General features: G+C 48.6%; 1 protein-coding gene across 2 annotated transcripts in view; it reads right to left on the minus strand.

The window, feature by feature from the left end:
* N4BP2L1 (NEDD4 binding protein 2 like 1) overlaps positions 1-22556 on the minus strand; it is a 136904-nt gene that overhangs the window by 55850 nt on the left and 58498 nt on the right. For both annotated transcript variants that reach the window (XM_063951780.1, XM_063951779.1), the window contains exons 3-4: positions 12769-12857; positions 9236-9312 (exon numbers count right to left, since the gene is read on the minus strand). In XM_063951780.1, coding sequence (XP_063807850.1) covers positions 9236-9312; positions 12769-12857 — 166 coding nt within the window. The remainder of the gene's footprint in view (positions 1-9235; positions 9313-12768; positions 12858-22556) is intronic.

Below are 22556 nucleotides of genomic sequence, written 5' to 3' on the forward strand. Positions count from 1 at the left end.
TCCTGGGAAAGATGGTGGCTTCTTACGAAGCAATTCCATTCGGAAGGTTCCATGCAAGGATCTTTCAGTGGGATCTGTTGGACAAGTGGTCCGGATCGCATCTTCAGATGCATCAGCTGATAACCCTGTCTCCAAGGGCCAGGGTGTCGCTGCTGTGGTGGCTGCAGAGTGCTCATCTTCTAGAGGGCCGCAGATTCGGCATACAGGACTGGGTCCTGGTGACCACGGATGCCAGCCTTCGAGGTTGGGGGGCAGTCACACAGGGAAGAAACTTCCAGGGACAATGGTCGAGTCAGGAGACTTCCCTACACATAAATATTCTGGAACTAAGGGCCATTTACAATGCCCTAAGTCAGGCAAGACCCCTGCTTCAACACCGGCCGGTGCTGATCCAGTCAGACAACATCACGGCGGTCGCCCATGTAAACCGACAGGGCGGCACAAGAAGCAGGATGGCGATGGCAGAAGCCACAAGGATTCTCCGATGGGCGGAAAATCATGTGTTAGCACTGTCAGCAGTGTTCATTCCCGGAGTGGACAACTGGGAAGCAGACTTTTTCAGCAGACACGACCTCCACCCGGGAGAGTGGGGACTTCATCCAGAAGTCTTCCAAATGGTTGTACACCGGTGGGAAAGGCCACAGGTGGACATGATGGCGTCCTGCCTCAACAAAAAGCTAAAAAGATATTGCGCCAGGTCAAGGGACCCTCAGGCGATAGCTGTGGATGCTTTAGTGACACCGTGGGTGTACCAGTCGGTTTATGTGTTCCCTCCTCTTCCTCTCATACCCAAGGTACTGAGGATAATAAGAAGGAGGAGAGTAAGAACTATAATCATTGTTCCGGATTGGCCAAGAAGAGCTTGGTACCCAGAACTTCGAGAAATTATATCAGTGGAACCATGGCCTCTGCCGCTCAGACAGGACCTGCTGCAGCAGGGACCCTGTCTGTTCCAAGACTTACCGCAACTGCGTTTGACGGCATGGCGGTTGAACGCCGGATCCTGAAGGAAAAGGGCATTCCGGAGGAAGTCATCCCTACGCTGATTAAAGCTAGGAAGGAGGTGACCGCAAACCATTATCACCGCATATGGCGAAAATATGTTGCGTGGTGTGAGGCCAGAAGGGCCCCAACGGAGGAATTTCAGCTGGGTCGATTTCTGCACTTCCTACAGTCAGGGGTGACTATGGGCCTCAAATTAGGTTCCATTAAGGTCCAGATTTCGGCTCTGTCGATTTTCTTCCAAAAAGAACTGGCTTCACTGCCTGAAGTTCAGACGTTTGTTAAAGGAGTGCTGCATATTCAGCCCCCTTTTGTGCCTCCAGTGGCACCTTGGGATCTCAACGTGGTGTTGGATTTCCTTAAGTCACATTGGTTTGAGCCACTTAAAACCGTGGAACTAAAATATCTCACGTGGAAAGTGGTCATGCTGTTGGCCTTGGCTTCGGCCAGGCGTGTGTCCGAATTGGCGGCTTTGTCATGTAAAAGCCCTTATCTGATTTTCCATATGGATAGGGCGGAATTGAGGACTCGTCCCCAATTTCTTCCTAAGGTGGTATCAGCTTTTCATTTGAACCAACCTATTGTGGTGCCTGCGGCTACTAAGGACTTGGAGGATTCCAAGTTGCTGGACGTAGTCAGGGCCCTGAAAATCTATGTTTCCAGGACGGCTGGAGTCAGGAAAACTGACTCGCTATTTATCCTGTATGCGCCCAACAAGCTGGGTGTTCCTGCTTCAAAGCAGTCTATTGCTCGCTGGATCTGTAGTACGATTCAACTTGCACATTCTGCGGCTGGACTGCCGCATCCTAAATCTGTAAAAGCCCATTCCACGAGGAAAGTGGGCTCTTCTTGGGCGGCTGCCAGAGGGGTCTCTGCTTTACAACTTTGCCGAGCTGCTACTTGGTCGGGTTCAAACACATTTGCTAAATTCTACAAGTTTGATACCCTGGCTGAGGAGGACCTTGAGTTTGCTCATTCGGTGCTGCAGAGTCATCCGCACTCTCCCGCCCGTTTGGGAGCTTTGGTATAATCCCCATGGTCCTTACGGAGTCCCCAGCATCCACTAGGACGTCAGAGAAAATAAGAATTTACTCACCGGTAATTCTATTTCTCGTAGTCCGTAGTGGATGCTGGGCGCCCATCCCAAGTGCGGATTGTCTGCAATACTTGTATATAGTTATTGCCTAACTAAAGGGTTATTGTTTGGAGCCATCCGTTTGAGAGGCTCAGTTGTTATTCATACTGTTCACTGGGTATAGTATCACGAGTTGTACGGTGTGATTGGTGTGGCTGGTATGAGTCTTACCCGGGATTCCAAATCCTTTCCTTATTGTGTCAGCTCTTCCGGGCACAGTTTCCTAACTGGGGTCTGGAGGAGGGGCATAGAGGGAGGAGCCAGTGCACACCAGGTAGTCCTAAATCTTTCTTAGTTGTGCCCAGTCTCCTGCGGAGCCGCTATTCCCCATGGTCCTTACGGAGTCCCCAGCATCCACTACGGACTACGAGAAATAGAATTACCGGTGAGTAAATTCTTATTTTTTTGCCTTATGTTCCCCCACAGCAAAAGAAAACGCCGCAGTATCAGATGCAGTCCTCTCGGTCGCATAAGTCCAGAAGAGGTCGGGGCTCTTCCTTCCTCGCAAGAGGTAAGGGTAGAGGGAAAAAGAATGCCTGCTACGGCCAGTTCCCAGGTACAGAAGTCCTCCCCGGCTTCTACTAAATCCACCGCATGACGCTGGGGCTCCACTGAGGGAGTCCGCTCCGGTGGGGGCACGTCTTTGACTCTTCAGCCACGTCTGGGGTCAGTCGGATGTGGATCCTTGGGAGATGGAAATTGTGTCCCAAGGTTACAAGCTGGAATTCAAAGATGTGCCTCCCCGCCGATTCTTCAAATCGGCTTTACCAACGTCTCCCCCAGAGAGGGAGATAGTGTGGGCTGCAATTCGAAAGCTGTGTCTACAGCAAGTGATTATCAGGGTTCCCTTAATGCAACAGGGAAAAGGGTACTATTCAACCCTATTTGGGGCAACCGAAACCGGATGGCTCGGTCAGACCCATTCTGAACTTAAAATCCCTGAACCTGTACTTAAAAAGGTTCAAGTTCATGATGGAATCGCTCAGGGCAGTGATCTACAGCCTGGAAGGGGGGGATTTTATGGTGTCACTAGACATAAAAGATGCATACCTTCATGTCCCCATTTATCCTCCTCATCAAGCGTACCTGAGATTCGCTGTACAGGCCTGTCATTTCCAATTTCAGATGTTGCCGTTTGGGCTTTCCACGGCCCCAAGGGTTTTCACCAAGGTAATGGCGGAAGTGATGGTACTCCTGCGCAGGCAAGGAGTCACAATTATCCCGTGCTTGGACGATCTCCTGATAAAAGCGAGATCAAAGGAACATTTGCAGAAAAGCGTGTCGCTCTCCCTGAGTGTGCTGCAGCAACATGGCTGGATTCTAAATCTACCAAAGTCACAGTTGGTTTCAACAACTCGGCTGTCTTTCTTAGGCATGATTCTGGACACAGAACAGAAGAGGGTTTTTCTCCCAATGGAAAAAGCCCAGGAACTCCAGAACAGGGTCAGAGACCTGTTAAAACAAAAACAAAAAAAGTGGCAGTCCATCAATGCACTCGAGTACTGGAGAAAATGGTGGCGACCTACGAGGCCATCCCCTTCGGCAGGTTTCAGGCGAGGACTTTTCAGTGGGACCTTCTAGACAAGTGGTCCGGGTCCCACCTTCCAATACATAAGAAGATAACCCCGTCCCCCAGGGCCAGGGTGTCTTTCCTGTGGTGGCTGCAGAGTGCTCATCTTCTAGAAGGTCGCAGGTTCGGCATTCAGGACTGGGTCCTGGTGACCACGGGCGCGAGCCTCCGAGGATGGGGAGCAGTCACAGAAGGAAGGAATTTTCAGGGAGGCTTGCCTACACATCTACATACTGGAATTAAGAGCCGTTTACAACGGCCTACGACAAGCGGAGAATCTTCTTTGCGACCTACCGGTTCTGATTTAATCAGACGTCACAGCTGTGGCTCAGGTAAACAACCAAGGCGGTACAAAGAGCAGAGTGGCAATGGCGGAAGCCACCAGGATTCTGCGGTGGGCAGAAATTCACATAAGCGCTCGGTCAGCGATATTCATTCCGGGAGTGGACAACTGGGAAGCAGTCTTCCTCAGCAGACACGATCTCCATCCAGGAGAGTGGTGACGTCGTCAAGAAGTCTTTGCAGAGATAACAAGTCGTTGGGAGCTTCCTCAAATAGACATGATGGCATCACGCCGCAACAAGAAGCTTTGAAGGTATTGCGCCAGGTCAAGGGACCCTCAGGCAGTAGCGGTGGACGCCCTGGTGACACCATGGGTGTTTCAGTCGGTCTATGTATTTCTTCCTCTCATCTCAAAAATATTGGGAATCATTAGAGTACTGACAATACTCATTGTTCCAGATTGGCCTCGAAGGGCCTGGTATTCATATCTTCAGGGGATGCCCACAGAAGATCCGTGGCCTCTACCTCTCAGAGAGGACCCGTTGCAGTAGGGGCCCTGTGTGTTCCAAGACTTACCGCGGTTACGTTTGACAGCATGGCGGTTGAACACCAAATCCTAGCGGAGAAGGGTATTCCAGAAGAAGTCATCCCTACTCCGATAAAGGCTAGGAAGGAAGTGACGGCGAAACATTATCACCGTATCTGGAGAAAGTATGTATCTTGGTGTGAAGCCAAGAATGCTCCTATGGAAGATTTCCATCTGGGCCATTTTCTCCACTTTCTACAGACAGGAGTGGATATGGGCCTGAAGTTAGGGACGAAATCTGTACGTTAATGGAGCCTATCTATATTCTTTCAGAAGGAATTGGCTTCTCTCCCAGAAGTTCAGACGTTTGTGAAGGGAGTGCTGCACATCAAGCCCCCCAGTGGCACCGTGGGACCTTAACGTGGTGTTAAGTTTGCTGAAATCTCACTGGTTTGAGCCTCTTCAAACAGTTGAATTAAAATTTCTCACGTGGAAGGTGGTCATGTTATTGGCCTTGGCATCTGCAAGGCGGGTGTCCGAATTGGCGGCCTTGTCTCACAAGAGCTCCTATTTGATTTTCCATGTGGATAGAGCGGAGTGGAGGTCTCGTCCTCAATTTTTGCCTAAGGTGGTTTCTTCATTTCATATGAACCAACCTATTGTGGTGCCTGTGGCTATGGGGGACTGGGAGGACTCCAAGTCCCTGGATGTAGTCAGGGCCTTAAATATTTAGGTAGCCAGGATGGCTAGGGTTATTAAAACAGAGGCTCTGTTTGTCCTGTAGGCAGCCAACAAGGTTGGCGCTCCTGCTTCTAAGCAGACTATTGCTCGCTGGATCTGTAACACGATTCAGCAGGCTCATTCTACGGCTGGATTGCCGTTACCAAATTCGGTAAAGGCCCATTCTACTAGGAAGGTGGGCTCTTCATGGGCGGCTGCCCGAGGCGTCTCAGCATTACAGCTTTGCCGAGCAGCTACTTGGTCGGGTTCAAACACTTTTGCAAAATTCTACAAGTTTGATACCCTGGCTGATGAGGACCTCATGTTTGCTCAGTCGGTGCTGCGGAGTCATCCGCACTCTCCCGCCCGGTTTGGAGCTTTGGTATAATCCCCATGGTCCTTACGGAGTCCCAGCATCCTCTAGGACGTAAGAGAAAATAAGATTTTAAACCTACCGGTAAATCTTTTTCTCCTAGTCCGCAGAGGATGCTGGGCGGACTAAATCTGCAAGACTTGTATATAGTTGTTGCTTACATAAGGGTTATGTTACAGTTGGAATCGGTCTTTGACTGATACTGTTTTTGGTTCATACTGTTAACTGGTTGCGTATATTCCAGGTTATATGGTATGCTTGGTGTGGGCTGGTATGAATCTTGCCCTTAGATTAACAAAATCCTTTCCTCATATTGTCCATCTCCTCTGGGCACAGTTCTCTAACTGAGGTCTGGAGGAGGGGCATAGAGGGAGGAGCCAGTGCACACCCATACTAAAAGTTCTTTATAGTGCCCATGTCTCCTGCGGAGCCCGTCTATACCCCCATGGTCCTTACGGAGTCCCCAGCATCCTCTACGGACTAGGAGAAAAAGATTTACCGGTAGGTTTAAAATCTTATTAGCCCTGATTATTTTGCAGTAACAAGCTACTTGGTCATTCAACTGAGTGACCGCCATGCAGAAATCTGGCTGACACCACAATCTAGTTGAAAACCTCTAGATGGAAATACCACTTCAGGGATGAATGGCATGCTGGATCAGAAAGTTAGCATCTCAATTATCCATCCCTCAGTTGAATTTTACGGGTGTACTCCGTAATACCAACACTCTGAATCCCGGCGCTCAGCAGAACGGCACCGGGATCCCAACCGCTGGATTGCCAGCAGCGGGGTGAGCACAAAAGAGCCCCTTGTGCTGTGGGCACGCTACGCTATTTATTCTCCCTCCAGAGGTGTCGTGGACACCCCAAGAGGGAGAATAGTTGCCGGTATGCTGAGCGCCGGGATCCCGACAGCCGGCATATCGAATGCCTCCCGAATTTTACCTATATTGCCACGACACACTTGTGCGTCCAATTTGCTTCACCTCCAAAGGGCTCCTGGTCATCCTTTGGTGGATTATATAGGCCACTGATGTGGCGTTGTCTGACTGAACATAAATAGGTCTACCCAGAAACTAAGTTTAGATGGGTGTTTCAGTTTCCATCATTTCTCTTGTTTGCTGCATTTGGGTTAGAGGATGAGTTCACATTTATCAGAGGGACTTCCAAATGTGGTGTGACCTTTATCCCTTTTGACCATTAAAAAAAGCTGTCCTAACTTTGGTGAATAGTCATGGAGCCTGTAGCAACACAGAGGGCTCTGAATTGGATTGTCCCCTGAAGGACCAAACTTCTGGTTTCTTCTCTGGAAAAGATTTGCCATGATGAATACCGTAATAGGTCCAAGACCTAACCTTTTGCTATAATGTCTCTGACCCACAGTTCCGAAGATGAACTGATCCCAAAAAAGCAGGAAGCAGACTATAATCACAGATATGACTGGATGGGAAAGAGCCCTGTCACGCTGACTGTTTGTCAGCGGTCTTTGGACATGTATGCTTGCCCGACCCAGCCTGATTAGCACTGTGGTGATCCTCATTTGGGACAAAGGAATAGCTCCTTAAGTAGCTCCTTCTTTTGTTTTCACCCCAAAAAGAAAGGATTGCTATCTCTGGCCTTGAAACATTGATTAGGAGGAAATAGCCATTTCCACACCTGACCTGAGTGATAATCCTGTCTGCTTCTGGGCCAAAGAGGACAGATCCATTAAAAGTAACACATCCAAAGCCATTTTGTACTCCAGTCTGTCTCCCAGGACCCTTGCCAGAGAGTGTGCCTTCCTGTTATTATCAAGGTGAAATTTTGGGTAGATTGAGAGCAGTGTCAACAGCTTCTTTCAAATAATCTGATTCCTTTGCATAGTTCACCTAAAGAACCCATTCTAATCTGGGTGATCCACACTATAAGCCCTCACCAATCTGCTCAGTCCACTTACCTACTGTTTTAATGGCCCATTTAGCTAATCAAAGTTGTCAATGTGACACCCCATCCCCTCCTATACTGGGAGCCCTGATATGCAGGTGTGGGAGTGAAAGCAAACACTATAATCCCTAATGCCCAGACACCCAACAAAGTTTGTCCTAGAGATTAGTCATTACTATAAAGTAGACCATGAACTGTTTTGGGTACATTTAGTGCAAACTCCTGCACCAACATTAGCAGTGTTCCCCAAACATGGAAGAAAAGGAGACCATTTTAGACCATTTCAGCATAACTAGAATCAGTGGTTTACAATGTTGGCAAAGAAAAGTTAAGACTTTCTTGTCATGTTAAACATAAAATCTAGCAGGTATGAAATCCCATGTACTATTGGCTAGATGTTTATCTGAACTACTGTTAGCTACTCTGCCTGATAGTGTATTTGGGTGTCTTTAACACTTGTGAATGTGTTCTGCCAGGCCTCCCAAAACTGTTCTGTCAACAAGTGAAGAATGCAGAGGTGCACAATGTATGGACTCCAGCTGCTGTGGAACTGAACCTCCCAAGCATGCCATGCCACAGGTTTGCTGGTGCACACGCTGGCAAAATATTTTCTAAGGGTATGGATCCGGGAGTAGGGGTTTGCTTAGCAAGATGTTAATGAGTAGGCGGATTACTGCTGGAGTCCCTAGACGAGAGGAAGGATGAACCTGTTCACTTTACCTCCATAAGCATGGGCGTAGCTATAGTAGGTGCGGCTGCTATGGAGTCTGCCTTCAGGGACCAGCCCTCCCCCTGCACCCAGTTACACTGCTCATGGCTTCTCCTTGCAAGCTCCATCCTCTGATGCTGGGAAGAGGTGTGACTGTTGTCCAGGAATGTCCCAGCACGGCCAAGCCTCCTCCCAGCAGCATTGGTTGAATATTTATAGATGAGGCCAACTAGCACAGAGACAGATCTTCCATCATAGGTCTAGCTGCGCCGCTGTCCATAGGATACTTGGACACTGTCAGCTCCACCATATTGGAAAACTTCCATCAAGCAGCCATAGAAACAGTATCTCAATTCTCTGCCCTTGCTCACCAAATGCTCAACTGAACTACATAGAACTACAGAGTCACTTAGTGCACTGGTAATTCCTGCCATTAAATAACTGCTGTCCTTATGTGTCTCTTAGTGCACTGATCACTCCTGCCATTAAAAAACTGCTGTCCTTATACAGTATGTGTCCCAGTGCACTGGTCCCTCCTGTCATTAATAACTGCTGTTCTTATACAGCATGTGTCTCTTATGGGCCCATTTATCAAACAATACTTGTGCACCTCTGATACCTGCTGCGATCCCTCCATTGCCACCCGCAGCTGCATCCCCCATAGGTTTCTATGGGGGATGTGATGCTGCAAGATTTACCAAATTACATTACCGATACTGGCCCCTGCAGCTAGCCCATTGTAGCCTATGGGCTACATTTCGAGGAATGTAGTTCCGGCAGGGTTCCCCAGGAACCCTCCTCTGGAAATGGGCGCTGTGCATGGCAGTCACCCTGACTGTGCAGTGGCTACAGGCCCGACCCCACACTCTGTGCAACTACTTTCCATGTATTGACTACTGCAATGGTAGCTGCATGTGGCTCTGCTATAACGTGTAAGACAAGGCTATACATATGACAACACAGAATCACATTAGTCTTATCCACAAAATAACGTACCTTGTTAATTCCCTTACATTGAACTTCCAGTGTGTGTCAGGCTCCAGGAATATAACTTGATATCCATTCTCAAGTGCCTGATTGTAAAATGAATGAGGGAACCTATTAGGCACTAGCACTAATAAAGGATTACCCACCCATATAGACATTTACCCCTTTACCTTTTTTTTCTATATTTGTGTTAGTGTGAACATGTCTGTACTTACCTTTTGAAGTTATTCAGAGTGGGGATGTGGTCAGGAGGTCATCACTCACTATGTGGATAGTAGTATATCGGCCTGACCATGCTGGTGTCAGAATCCCGGGTATGGACCATCAGAGCTACATGAAAAAGGTCTACAGTCATTAGGTCGACCACTAATGGTCGACAGGGTCAAAAGGTCGGTATGACAAAAGGTAAACAGTAGGAAAGGTTGATACATGAAAAGGTCGACAACATTTGTGCGTTTTGTGTGTCGTTTTCGCCGTCAAAGCACGTGGAACCCCATTTAGTATACCGCGCCCCCTCACAGCTTCGGCCAAGGTTACTATTCCCAATTGTAGTCCACGTGACTGTCAAAGTATGAAACGGTTAATTAACATGCTAAAATCCCAACAAAGCTGTGTTGACCATATGTGCATTGACCATTCGACGCTGTCGACCCCAAGCACTGTCAACCTTTTACATGTCGACCTAATGAAATGCATGTCGACCATTAGTGGTCAACCTAATGACTGTCAACCTTTTCATGGTCGACCTATAGCCAGGATCCCAAAATGGGTGTAATGCTACTTAGAGCATTGTAACCGTGCGTGTTCAGCCGTTCTCACACTTTATTATATACCATGAGCTTTAAGAGCAGGGAGGACTGAGAGGTCTATAACTGCGGCTGGACGCAGTACAAGAGGACGAGTCTGTCAGTGGGGTTGATAGCAATAGGATTAAAACTATTAGTGAAACTAATGCATTGCAGTGAATAAAGTTTGCAACGTTAACACTATTTACTGTGGTGAGCTGTAAGTGTGGTGCAGGGGGATTGAATTGGGTGGTCAGAGCAGGGAGTTACCATGTAGCTGATAATGACATATCTGTAGTTACAGAACAACTGCTCCTGCAGCCTCCCGGTGTGACACAGTCGTGCTGGGAGATCGGCTCAATCGTACACAACTGGTAAATTAGTTAGCAGAGCATTTTGTTCAGGTGGAATGAGCCATGCTGGGGGTGAGCAATGAAAGTGATCTATACCTAGGCTTACCATACTATCCCTTTAAACCGGGACAGTAATGAATTACACAGGTTCTGTGGCTGGCTGACTACAAGCCTGCATTTCACCTGGATTTAATCAGCCACAGAACCTGTGTAATCCATGAGAATACCGGTTTAAAGGATGGTATGGTAAGCCTATCTATACCTGCCAACCTGACTCTCAGTGACATAATGCTCTACTCCAGTGGTGGCCAACGCGTGGCTCTTGAGCCACATGCGGCTCTTTCTTTATTCAAATGTGGCTCCCAACACTCAGTCATGTGACCACAAGAGATCTGTAAACCGCTGCACTCCAGCCAGACATGCAGCAGCACTACGTAGACTGAGAACTGAGGGAGCCAAATACACATGGGGGAGCGGTCTGGAGTGACACATGCGGGTGCTGGCTGGAATGACACATGGAGGAATTGAAGTATTATGTGAATCTGACTTTTTCAATATATATTATGTGGATCTGGCTAATCAATTATTTGATGTAGAAGTGGCTTTTTCATTGTATTTTATGTTGGATCTGGCTTTTTCAATGTATTTTATATCAGGGGCCTGGCCTAGCAGGCACAAGGTTACACCCCATTTTTGCAAGTGCGTCTTCGGCTCGTAGTCGGCTCCTTGATATACCTAACAAAATTTCTTGCCTCTTTGTCTCTGACTGGTTGGCCACCCCTGCTCTACTCCTACTTTTCATATACAATACTGTAGATTTTGCAAATGCAGTGAACGTACTGATGTTAATCAAAAGGCAAATGTGAAAAGCAGAGTAAAAGCTCTTTGTGACAATTGCCCTGCGGTTATTACTGCTGGTCAAGTGCAGAGGGTTTATTTACATGCATAATATTAGTGTTTGTATTATTGTAATATGGCTTTCAATGAAAATAGTAGCTTTTTTTTTGGGGGGGGGTGTTTTTGAATTGAAGATAGTAAATTCAGGAAGATTGCCTAACACTGGTTTAAAATATCATTTTACGGAACCAAAAATAAATAAGTCCGACTTGGTGAAGGGGAAGTGATATGTGTGTCAGGATCTGGCCTGGCGCCGGCTTCCTCTGGTCAGGCGCGTGGTCGGACGCCGGGTGAAGCAGCGTGTGACAGCATTGCATGCTCCTTCCAGAATTTAGTGGGACTCCCGCAGTGTACACTGCGGCACGGATACATGTGGATGCAAGATATGGGGCCAGCCGCGATGCTCTATCAGCTGACCGGTCTAATCTCCAATGGGATTCTTGGTAATTTTCAGCTGACTCTCTTCACTAATGCCTGAGGGTATATAAGCAGGATCCTGGGAACAGGAGATCGCCTGAATGATTTCCTTCTCTAGTGCCTGCTATTGCACGTTGCTGTTTCCAGGCTTCATTCTGTGTCTCCATGTGTTCTCCAGTGCCGGTTGCCACTAGCTATCTCCAGAGTTCTTCAACAGCGATTATTTCTTCAGAGTTCTCAAGTACCGAGTGCCATCGGTTGTCTCCAGCATCAATTAACATTGATAGCACTCTGTACTTGAGAACACTGAAGAAGCAATCGGTTATTTCAGTGTTTTCCAGTTTTCGTCTGTCATCAGTTATCTCTATAATTCTAAACACCATATAATATTGACTGTCTCAAGTGGCCAACAGTGCTGATCTCAAAAGCTTTCCTCAGTGGTCTTCTATTCAGAACTATTCTTCTTCAGATATCTTCAGGTACCAACTGTTCCCGGTTCTTTCTAGTTCCTCTACTAATTACTGGTACTTGTCCAGAGGGCCGCAACCTGCTTGCCGGGTGCCGCGAAGCCCAAATCCCCCATAGGAGGGGGTCACTGTCGAAAACCACTGGCGGGCTAGACCCCTGCGCATTTGGTCTTGCCTCTCCAACATCCGGGGTTAGTATATGAAGAAGTCCTACATTCGCCCACCTCATCTGTTGTTGCTTTCCCAACCAGTAACCCCTTTACTCAGCTCGCCAGCTGAGACCACCAGGGACCAGGACGTGACAATTTGTGTACATTGGGGGGATATCTATGTACATTGATGGATGCTTTTGAAAACAGTTAAATATCAGAATGTGTCACTTCTCTAGTGCTCTCTAAAGAATGGAGTCATCTGGCAGATTGCTGTGGCCGCCACCACCTTCTCTACAGTTACCCATGTGACATTATTCATAGGCATCTCGCACTCTATGAGCTATTTACAGTATTATACTGTAGGCACTACTGATATACACCTGAGTGTTGTAGAATAGCTTATGTCACTGTAGTCTTTGGGGATGACTGCATGGTACAAACACAGAGAGCAGAAAGACTGCTCATCCTTACCATGGCTGCATATGGCTGCATGTGCCAGGCCACAATGTTTGTGTTATCTATGATGATCGGAGTCTTCCCTCTCGTCATTGCCTTGCGTGCTGTAAAGAGAAAAAGCTGAAAGGTTAGGTGACCCCATGCAGATAGTGATCTGCTGTACAATTACATGTTATTCCTCTTTGGCTTCAAAGTGCAGCATGCATGGACCAGACTCAGTGGATCCTAACCAACACATGACTGGAACAGCCGCATAATCCACACAAGCGGGCGACTACCAGTGTGGCCATTGTACCTCATAGGATCCACATAGTATCGAATATAGATATAACACTTCTGCTTGTGTATAGTGCCGTCTAAATAAAACATGTCCACTTCATAAATTAAATAAGGGGCAGGGGGAGGCTCTACAATGGTCCTCTATGGAAGCTGTTCATTTTCTGTACAGCTCTTCTGACCAGGGCTGTAAGGACTGTATTGTATTTCCTATAGCAAAAATGAGCAGCATTCTCCATGGTCTGACTCACTAGCTTAAGGTATTGGGGTGGTGGCTGTTTGGAGAATGGAGGGCATGTTTTAATTAAGTAGGGGCTGTCCTACCGTGAACAACCCCTTTAAGAACTTAATTATTATTATTATTACATTTTATTTATAAGGCGCCACATGTGTTTCGCACTCCCGTACAAAGGACAGTACAGGGAGACAAACATAGCATTACAGTAAATAAATAACAGAAATAGAGTACAGGTAAAATAGAGCACCACACGTTCTCAAGACATAATACAGCTAAGATGTAAGTATTGATGGAGTGCTCCTCGTACTACTAGAGGCTGATGGCCATAGATAGAGATGAGTCTTTACTAGCAGGATAAAGATGGTCGTTGAGTAGGGGACAGCTGCGAGTGAAATGTGTCGAGACGAGGGCTTAGATAACAAGAGGAAAGAGGGCCCTGCTCTGAAGAGCTAACAATCTAGTGGGGAGGGGCGACAGACAGATGACAAGAGGTGCAGGCAAGTGGGAGGTAGCCTGATGGCAGTATGCAAGCAAAGCTGAGATGTTCACGGCATGAGGGTGGAGGCGCGGCTTCAGCACTGGGTTATGCATCGGGAGGGTATGCTTTGATGAATAGCTGGGTTTTTAGTGCCCGTTTGAAGCTTTGCAAGGTCGGGGAGAGTCTAATGGAGCGGGGGAGTGCGTTCCACTGAAGGGGTGCAGCACGGGCAAAATCCTGAACTCGTGCATGGGAAGCAGTGACCAGGAAGGTGGAGAGGCGACGGTCATTGGTCGACCGTAGGGGGCGGGAGGGAGTATGAAGGGAAAGGAGGCTGGAGATGTAGGGAGCAGTGGAATTAGAGATGGCCTTGTATGTGAGGGTGAGGAGTTTGAAGAGGATTCTGTAGGGGAATGGGAGCCAGTGTAGATTTTGTCGAAGGGGAGTGGCAGATGTGGTGCGGCGGGAGAGGAAGATAAGCCTAGCTGCGGAGTTCAGGACAGATTGGAGGGGAGCAAGCGAGGCCAGTGAGGAGAACATTGCAGTAATCAAGTCGTGAGATGACCAGTGAGTGGATGATGAGTTTAGTTGCACTCTGGGAGAGGTATGGCCTGATACGAGCAATGTTGCGTAGCTGGAAACGACAGGATTGTGCCAGAGCTTGGATGTGGGGTGCAAAGGAGAGGGAGGAGTCAAGAGTGACACCCAAGCAGCGGAGTTGGGGAACGGGGGAGATGGTGGTGTTGTCAACAATGATGGAGATATTGGTCAGTGTTGCTCTGGATGGGGGGAAGATGATGAGTTCAGTTTTGTCCATGTTGAGCTTCAGAGAGCGTTCAGACATCCAGGAGGAGATTGCAGAGAGGCAGCTGGAAACCTGAGAGGACAGAGGGGGACAGATCAGGAGAGGAGAGGTAGAGTTGTGTGTCATCGGCATAGAGGTGGTATTGAAGGCCAAATGAGTTAATGAGCGCACCCTGGGAAGAGGTGTACAGGGAGAACAGAAGGGGTCCAAGGACAGAACCCCGAGGGACACCAACAGGAAGGGTGTGAGGTGGTGCTGGAGGAAGACACAGAGAAGGAGCGGTTAGTGAGGTAAGAAGAAAACCAGTCAAGGACAGTGCTAGAGAGGCCAGCATTTTGGAGTGTGCGGAGGAGGAGAGGATGATCTACGGCAGGGCTGGCCAAACCAGTCCTCGAGATCTACCAACAGTTCACATTTTCCAGACCACCTAGCTGGTGCACAGGTGTAGTCATTACTAATTAAGATGTGCTGCATTCATTCCTGATTGACAACTCTACAGATCTCTAGGAGGCCTGGAAAACATGAACTGTTGGTAGATCTCGAGGACCGGTTTGGCCAGCCCTGATCTACGGTGTCAAAGGCAGCAGAGAGGTCCAGAAGGATAAGCAGAGAGAAGTGGCCCCTGGATTTGGCCGAAAGCAGGTCATTGGTGACTTTCACCAGGGCAGTCTCAGTTGAGTGTAGTGGGCGAAACCCAGATTGTAGTGGATCGAGGATGGAGTTGTCAGAGAGGTAGCTTGTGAGACGGCTGTAGACTAGTCGTTCAAGTAATTTGGAGGGGAGAAGAGAGATGGGGCGTGCGTTAGTGGGTGATGAGGGGTCGAGGTTGGGTTTTTTGAGAATAAGTGAAACCAGAGCATGTTTGAATGGCGAGGGGAAGATGCCGGTAGAGAGGGACAGGTTAAAGAGGTGAGCAAGGTGGGAGCAGGCAGTGGGGGAGTGGGAGCGGAGAAGAAGGGAGGGAAAGGGGGTCCAGGGGGCAGGTGGAGGGGGGGGGGGGGGGGGGAGGATAAGATGAGGGAGTGGACTTCCTTTTCTGAAGTGGGACGGAAGGAGGACAGGGTGGGATAGATGGAGGGGAGGGATAAAGGGGGCAGGGGGGTAGCAGAGGGGTGACGGCGGGAGATGTCGTGTTGGATGTCCTCAATTTTGGAGATGAAGAAGGAGGCAAAGTCAGTGGCAGTGAGGGAGGATGGGAGGGGAGGAGGAGGAGGGGGGCGAAGGAGAGTGTTGAAAGTTTCAAAGAGACGGCGTGGACAGGAGGACTGAGAAGAGATGAGTGCTTGGAAAAAGGATTGCTTGGCGAGGGAAAGAGCAGAGCTGTAGGAGGAGAGAATAAACTTGAAATGGAGGAAGTCCAGCAGAGAGTGAAATTTCCTCCAGGAGCGTTCAGCGGAGCGTGAGCATTTTTGTAAGAAACGTGTTAGTTTGGTGTGCCAGGGTTGGGGTTTGGAGCGGCGGAGGGGGACAGAGGAGAGGGGGGCTACAGAGTCGAGAGCAGCGGTTAGGGAAGAGTTATAGAAGGAGGCTGCCTGGTTGGGACAAGTTATAGTGGAAAGAGGAGATAGGAAAGTCTCGAGGGAGGACATGAAAGTGGGGTTGAGAGACCCGAGATTGCGTCTGGTGGTGGTAGGTCTGGGCGTGGAGAGGAGAAAGGAGGATGAGAGGGTGAAAGAAAGCAGATGGTGGTCAGAGAGAGGGAAGGAAGAGTTAGAGAAATCAGAGAGATCACAGCTGTAATTTGCAGTAACTTGTAACTTGTGCAGGTAAATCTAAAGACAGGATTTTAATACCTACCGATAAATCCTTTTCTCCTAGTCCGTAGAGGATGCTGGGGTCCACTTTAGTACCATGGGGTATAGACTGTTCCGCAGGAGCCATGGGCACTTTAAGACTTTTCAAGGGTGTGAACTGGCTCCTCCCTCTATGCCCCTCCTCCAGACCTCAGTTATAGGAACTGTTCCCAGGGAGACGGACATTTCAAGGAAAGGATTTACTTATAATTTAATGGTGAGATTCATACCAGCTCACACCTCAACCATGCCACACAACATGGCATTCAACATAACACATGCCAACGGCATGAACAATTGCAGCAACATGCTGAAAATAGCCGTAACACAACATCTGTGTAACTACAAACGTAACAACTGCAGGTAAAGTACGCACTGGGTCGGGCGCCCAGCAAGTAGCTACTCGGCAAAGCTGTAATACAGAGAACCCCCGGGCAGCCGCCCAGGACGCACCCATCTTTTTAGTAGAATGGGCATTTACCGACTTCGGTATCGGCAATCCTGCCGTGGAATGAGCGTGCTGAATCGTCCCTCTGATCCAGCGCGCAATGGTCTGCTTAGAAGCAGGACACCCAATCTTGTTGGGGGCATACAGGACAAACAGAGCCTCTGTTTTCCGTATCCGAGCCGTTCTCGCGACATACATTTTCAAAGCTCTAACTACATCAAGAGACTTTGACGCAGCGAAGGTGTCAGTAGCCACTGGCACCACAATAGGTTGGTTCATATGGAAAGACGAAACCACCGTTGGAAGAAATTGCTGGCGAGTTCTCAACTCTGCTCTATCTTCATGGAAGATCAGGTAAGGGCTCTTGTGGGACAAGGCCCCCAACTCAGACACCCGCCTTGCGGATGCCAAGGCCAATAACATGACCACTTTCCAAGTGAGAAACTTAAATTCTATCTCCTTCAGAGGCTCAAACCAATCTGATTGCAGGAACTGCGACACCACATTAAGGTCCCATGGTGCACCAGAGGCACAAATGGAGGTTGGATGTGCAGCACTCCTTTCATGAACGTCTGAACTTCTGGAAGAGAGGCCAATTGTTTTTGAAAGAAAATCGACAAGGCTGAAATCTGGACCTTAATTGAACCCAATCGTAGGCCCGCATCCACACCTGCCTGTAGAAAATGGAGAAAACGTCCTAACTGAAAATTTTCCGTTGGAGCCTTCTTGGATTCACACCAAGACACATATTTTCTCCAAATACGGTGGTAATGCTTAGACGTTACTCCTTTCCTGGCCTGAATAAGTGTGGGAATGACTTCTTTTGGAATACCCTTTCGGGCTAGGATCCGGCGCTCAACAGCCATGCCGTCAAACGTAGCCACGGTAAGTCTTGATATACGCACGGCCCCTGCTGCAGCAGGTCCTCGCGAGGAGGAAGAGGCCGAGGATCTTCTAGGAGTAACTCCTGAAGATCTGGATACCAAGCCCTCCTTGGCCAGTCTGGGGCAATGAGGATCGCTCGAACCCTTGTTCTCCGTATGATTTTGAGAACTTTTGGTATCAGTGGAAGTGGAGGGAAGACATATACCGACCGAAACACCCACTGGGTCACCAGTGCATCCACTGCTATTGCTTGAGGGTCTCTCGACCTGGAACAATATCTCTGAAGCTTCTTGTTGAGACGAGATGCCATCATGTCTACTTGAGGAACTCCCCAAACACTTGTCACCTCTGCGAAGACTTCTTGGTGGAGGCCCCACTCTCCTGGATGGAGATCGTGTCTGCTGAGGAAGTCTGCTTCCCAGTTGTCCACTTCCGCAATGAAAATTGCCGATAGAGCTCTTGCATGTCTTTCTGCCCAGAGGAGGATCTTTGTCACCTCTGCCATCGCTGCTCTGCTTTTCTTTCCGCCTTGACGGTTTATGTACGCGACTGCTGTTACATTGTCCGACTGGATCTGCACGGGTTGATCTTGAAGAAGATGCACCGCTTGTAGAAGGCCGTTGTAAACGACTCTCTATTCCAGCATGTTTATGTGAAGACAGGTTTCCTGACTTGACCATCTTCCTTGGAAGCTTTTTCCCTGTGTGACTGCTCCCCAGCTTCGGAGACTTGCGTCCATGGTTACTAGGACCCAGTCCTGAATCCCGAACCTGCGTCCCTCTAATAGGTGAGAACTGTGCAGCCACCACAGGAGCGAAATCCTGGCTTTGGAAGACAGGATTATCTTCTGGTGCATGTGCAGGTGTGATCCGGACCACTTGTTCAACAGGTCCCACTGGAACACTCTGGCATGGAATCGGCCAAACTGTATGGCCTCGTAGGCCGCTACCATCTTTCCCAACAACCGAATGCATTGATGTATCGACACTCTTGTTGGTTTCAAAATTTGCTTGACCAGTCTCTGGATTTCCAGAGCCTTTTCTACTGGAAGAAATACCCTCTGTACTTCTGTGTCCAGTATCATCCCCAGAAAGGACAATCTTGTCGTCTGTTCCAATTGTGACTTTAGAAAATTCATGATCCAACCGTGTCGTTGGAGTACTGACAGGGAGAGTGCCATGTTCTGTACCAACCGTTCTCTGGATCTCGCTTTTATCAGGAGATCGTCCAGGTAAGGAATTATATTGACTCCTTGTTGTCGAAGGAGGACCATCATCTCTGCCATCACCTTGGTGAATACCCTCGGTGCCGTGGAGAGTCCAAACTGCAACGTCTGGAACTGGTAATGGCAATCCTGTACCGCGAATCTCAGATAAGCTTGATGAGGAGGATAAATGGGAACATGTAAGTAAGCATCTTTTATGTCTACTGACACCATGAAATCCCCTTCTTCCAGACTGGAAATCACTGTTCTCAGAGATTCCATCTTGAACTTGAATCTTTTCAGGTAAAGATTCAGCGATTTCAGGTTCAAAATTGGTCTGACCGAGCCGTCCGGCTTCGGAACTACGAAGAGGCTTGAATAAAACCCTTCTTCCTGTTGTGACACGGGAACCAGGACAATGACTTGATCCTGACATAATTTTTGAATCGCAGCTGTTACAACTTCTCTGTCCGGAAGAGAAGCTGGCAAGGTCGATTTGAAAAATCGGCATGGGGGGACGTCTTGAAACTCCAGTTTGTATCCATGGGACACTATTTGCAAGACCCAAGGGTCCAGGACAGATTGACCCCAGACCTGACTGAAAAGTTTCAGACGTGCTCCCACCCGAGCGGACTCCCGCAAGGAAGCCCCAGCGTCATGCTGTAGATTTGGCAGAAGAAGAGGTGGACTTCTGCTCCTGCGGAGACGCTGCAGGCTTTTTCCCTCGTCTTCGTCCTCTCCCTCTACCTGCAAAGAAGGGGGAACCCTTGGCCTTTTTGTATTTGTTGGGCCAAAAGGACTGCATCTGAGAGTGATATGTCTTTTTCGCCGGTGCAGGAGTATAAGGCAAAAATGTCGACTTACCTGCGGTAGCCGCAGAGGCCAACGCATTTAGCCCATCACCAAACAAGGCCTCAACTTTATACGGGAGAGCCTCCATATTTCTTTTGGAATCTGCGTCAGCATTCCACTGGCGAATCCACAACGCCCTCCCAGCCGAGACTGCCATGGTAGCGGCTTTTGAACCTAATAGCCCAATATCCTTCATGGCTTCCAGCATGTATGCCGCAGCGTCTTTAATATGACCTAACTTTATGAGAATCTGGTCTCTATCTATCGTGTCAATTTCAGATGACAAGTTATCTGACCATGTTTCGATAGCACTACTCACCCACGCGCAAGCAATGGTGGGCCTGAGCAGTGTACCATTGGCCACATAAATAGATTGTAACGTAGTCTCCAAATTGCGGTCTGCCAGCTCCTTCAGTGACGCCGTCCCAGGTGCAGGGAGAATCACCTTTTTTGTTAAGCGTGACAGGGCACTGTCTAAAAGCGGGGGTGACTCCCACCTTTTCCTGTCCTCTGCCGGGAAAGGATAAGCAACCTGAATCCTTTTGGGAATCTAAAAATTTTTTTCAGGGTTTGCCCAAATTCCCTCAAAGAGAGTATTTAGCTCGTGAGACGGAGGGAAAGTTACATTAATTTTCTTTTCTTTATATAAATAAGCCTTCTCCTAAGGTACAGGAGGGGCTTCCGTAACTTCCAAAACCTCCCTTATAGCAACAATCATGTATTGAATGCTTTTTGCCAATTTAGGATCTATTCCCCTGGAATCAATAGTGTCGACACAGGAATCAGAGTCCGTGTCAGTATCAGTTTGTACTATTTGTGCAAATGGTCTCTTATGTGACCCAGGGGGTGTCGCCTGCGGATGAAAGAACAGAACCACTAAAAATCACATATTCCACTGATTTTCTCCAGTTTACTGCATGAGACTCAGACTTACCTAATCTCTTACTGATATGATTCACACTATCACGTAATTCTTTCACCCATATACAGGCTCATGGTGTGCCGGCAGAGCCACCACATTACAACTCTGTGTCCCTAAAATGGCTCCCTCAGGGGAAGAGCTCCCTGCCTCAGACATGTCACACACGTACACAACCACACCACAGACACTCCGGGACTTATAGGGGACAGACCCACAGTAAAATCTGTCAGAAGGACACAGATAGGATTTGCCAGTTCACAACCCAGCGCCAGCAATAAAATGTCTGTGAAACACAAAATGCCCACAGACCTGCAGCGCTTTTATAATGATAATTACAACATGTATAGCACCAAATTTCACTGTGCCCCCCATATTTTTGCACCCGGATACTTAGTTCAGCAGTGGAGGAGGACCAGCGTTCTTCTCTGCAGCCTGGAAGGAGAGAAAATGGCGCTGAGCAGTGTGCTGGCTGCCTGAGGAGGAAGCCCCGCCCCCGTAATGGCGTGTTTCCCCACAGACTTTATGCTACCAATATTTATACTGGCGGGGGTAGGGCTGTGTCACAGCATCTTATGCCCCTTATATGCCAGTGTTACAAGGGTTCATGCTGCCCAGGGCGCCCCCCCCGGGCCCTGCACCCTGCAGTGCCTGTGTGTGTGGGTAGCATGGCGTGCAGCGTTCCCGCCCGCTGCGCAGTACCTTTCAGCCGTCACGATGTCTTCTTACACTCACCTGTCTTCTGACTCTGTAAGGGGGGTGACGGCGGGCTGTGGGAGAGAGCACATAGCCGCAGCTAGCGTTCGGCATCCCTTCAGGAGCTAATGGTGTCCTGTCAGCCAGAAGCAGAGCCATGAAACTATTTAGGAAGTTGGTTCCTACTTCTGCCCCCTAAGTCCTACGAAGCAGGGAGACTGTTGCCAGCAGTCCTCCCTGAAAATAAAAAACCTAACATAAGTCTTTCAGAGAAACTCAGTAGAGCTCCCCTGGAGTGCATCCAGTCTGCCTGGGCACATTTCTAAAACGGAGGTCTGGAGGAGGGGCATAGAGGGAGGAGCCAGTTCACACCCTTGAAAGGTCTTAAAGTTCCCATGGCTCCTGCGGAACCGTCTATACCCCATGGTACTAAAGTACATCCTCTAGGACGTATGAGAAAACAAAATTGAACTGATAGTCAATAACAATGAACTAGCGTAGTAAAACAAACTGTATATAGAATACGACTGTAGAAATTATGTTGTTCTCTGTCATCCATGGGTGACGCAGGGATCATGATGGGTATATGGTGAGCTGGGTCTGGGCACCAAATTGTTAATGTTCTTTACTTAGCAACACAGGCTCCCTCTCCCGTATACCTCGCCCCCAGCCTAGAGGACCGGTTTGGTGCCTCAATAAAGGGCATGCTTTTTAGGGGGGCAGACTCTTTTGATTCTTTACCATTTTATTATTTTATTTAATTGTTTTTTTTTTTACTACTGAGCGGGGGCGGGTCAGCGTCTTGGATGCCTCCGCAACTGCTCCACTGTCTCCCCTGCCTCGGGTGGCCAGAGCACTAGCATTGGAGTCAGTGTCCGCAGCCAGGCTCCACAGCACATCAGGGAGGGTATTAGGTAAGGCATCTCCCTGCTTGCACACATTGCGACTTTTGCCGACGGTGGGGCTGGTTACCGGGAGCCAGGTTGTCTCCACAACCCCACTTGACCACCAGGGTATGTTATTTTGCAATGGGGCACTATTACCTAGTAGTGCCCATTTTCCCTGAGGGGTGCCAGATGGGGCAGGGCAGCTTATACCATTAGCGCATCCCCTACTTCAGGCTAACCGCCAAAAAGGGCTTCTTCTCTCTCCCATATACAGATGCTGGTCAGCCTGTCAAGTTGAGAGAGACGCAGACTCTTGCCTTAC

Source organism: Pseudophryne corroboree, chromosome 2 (assembly GCF_028390025.1).
Source record: "Pseudophryne corroboree isolate aPseCor3 chromosome 2, aPseCor3.hap2, whole genome shotgun sequence".
Classification (NCBI taxonomy): Eukaryota; Metazoa; Chordata; class Amphibia; order Anura; family Myobatrachidae; genus Pseudophryne; species Pseudophryne corroboree.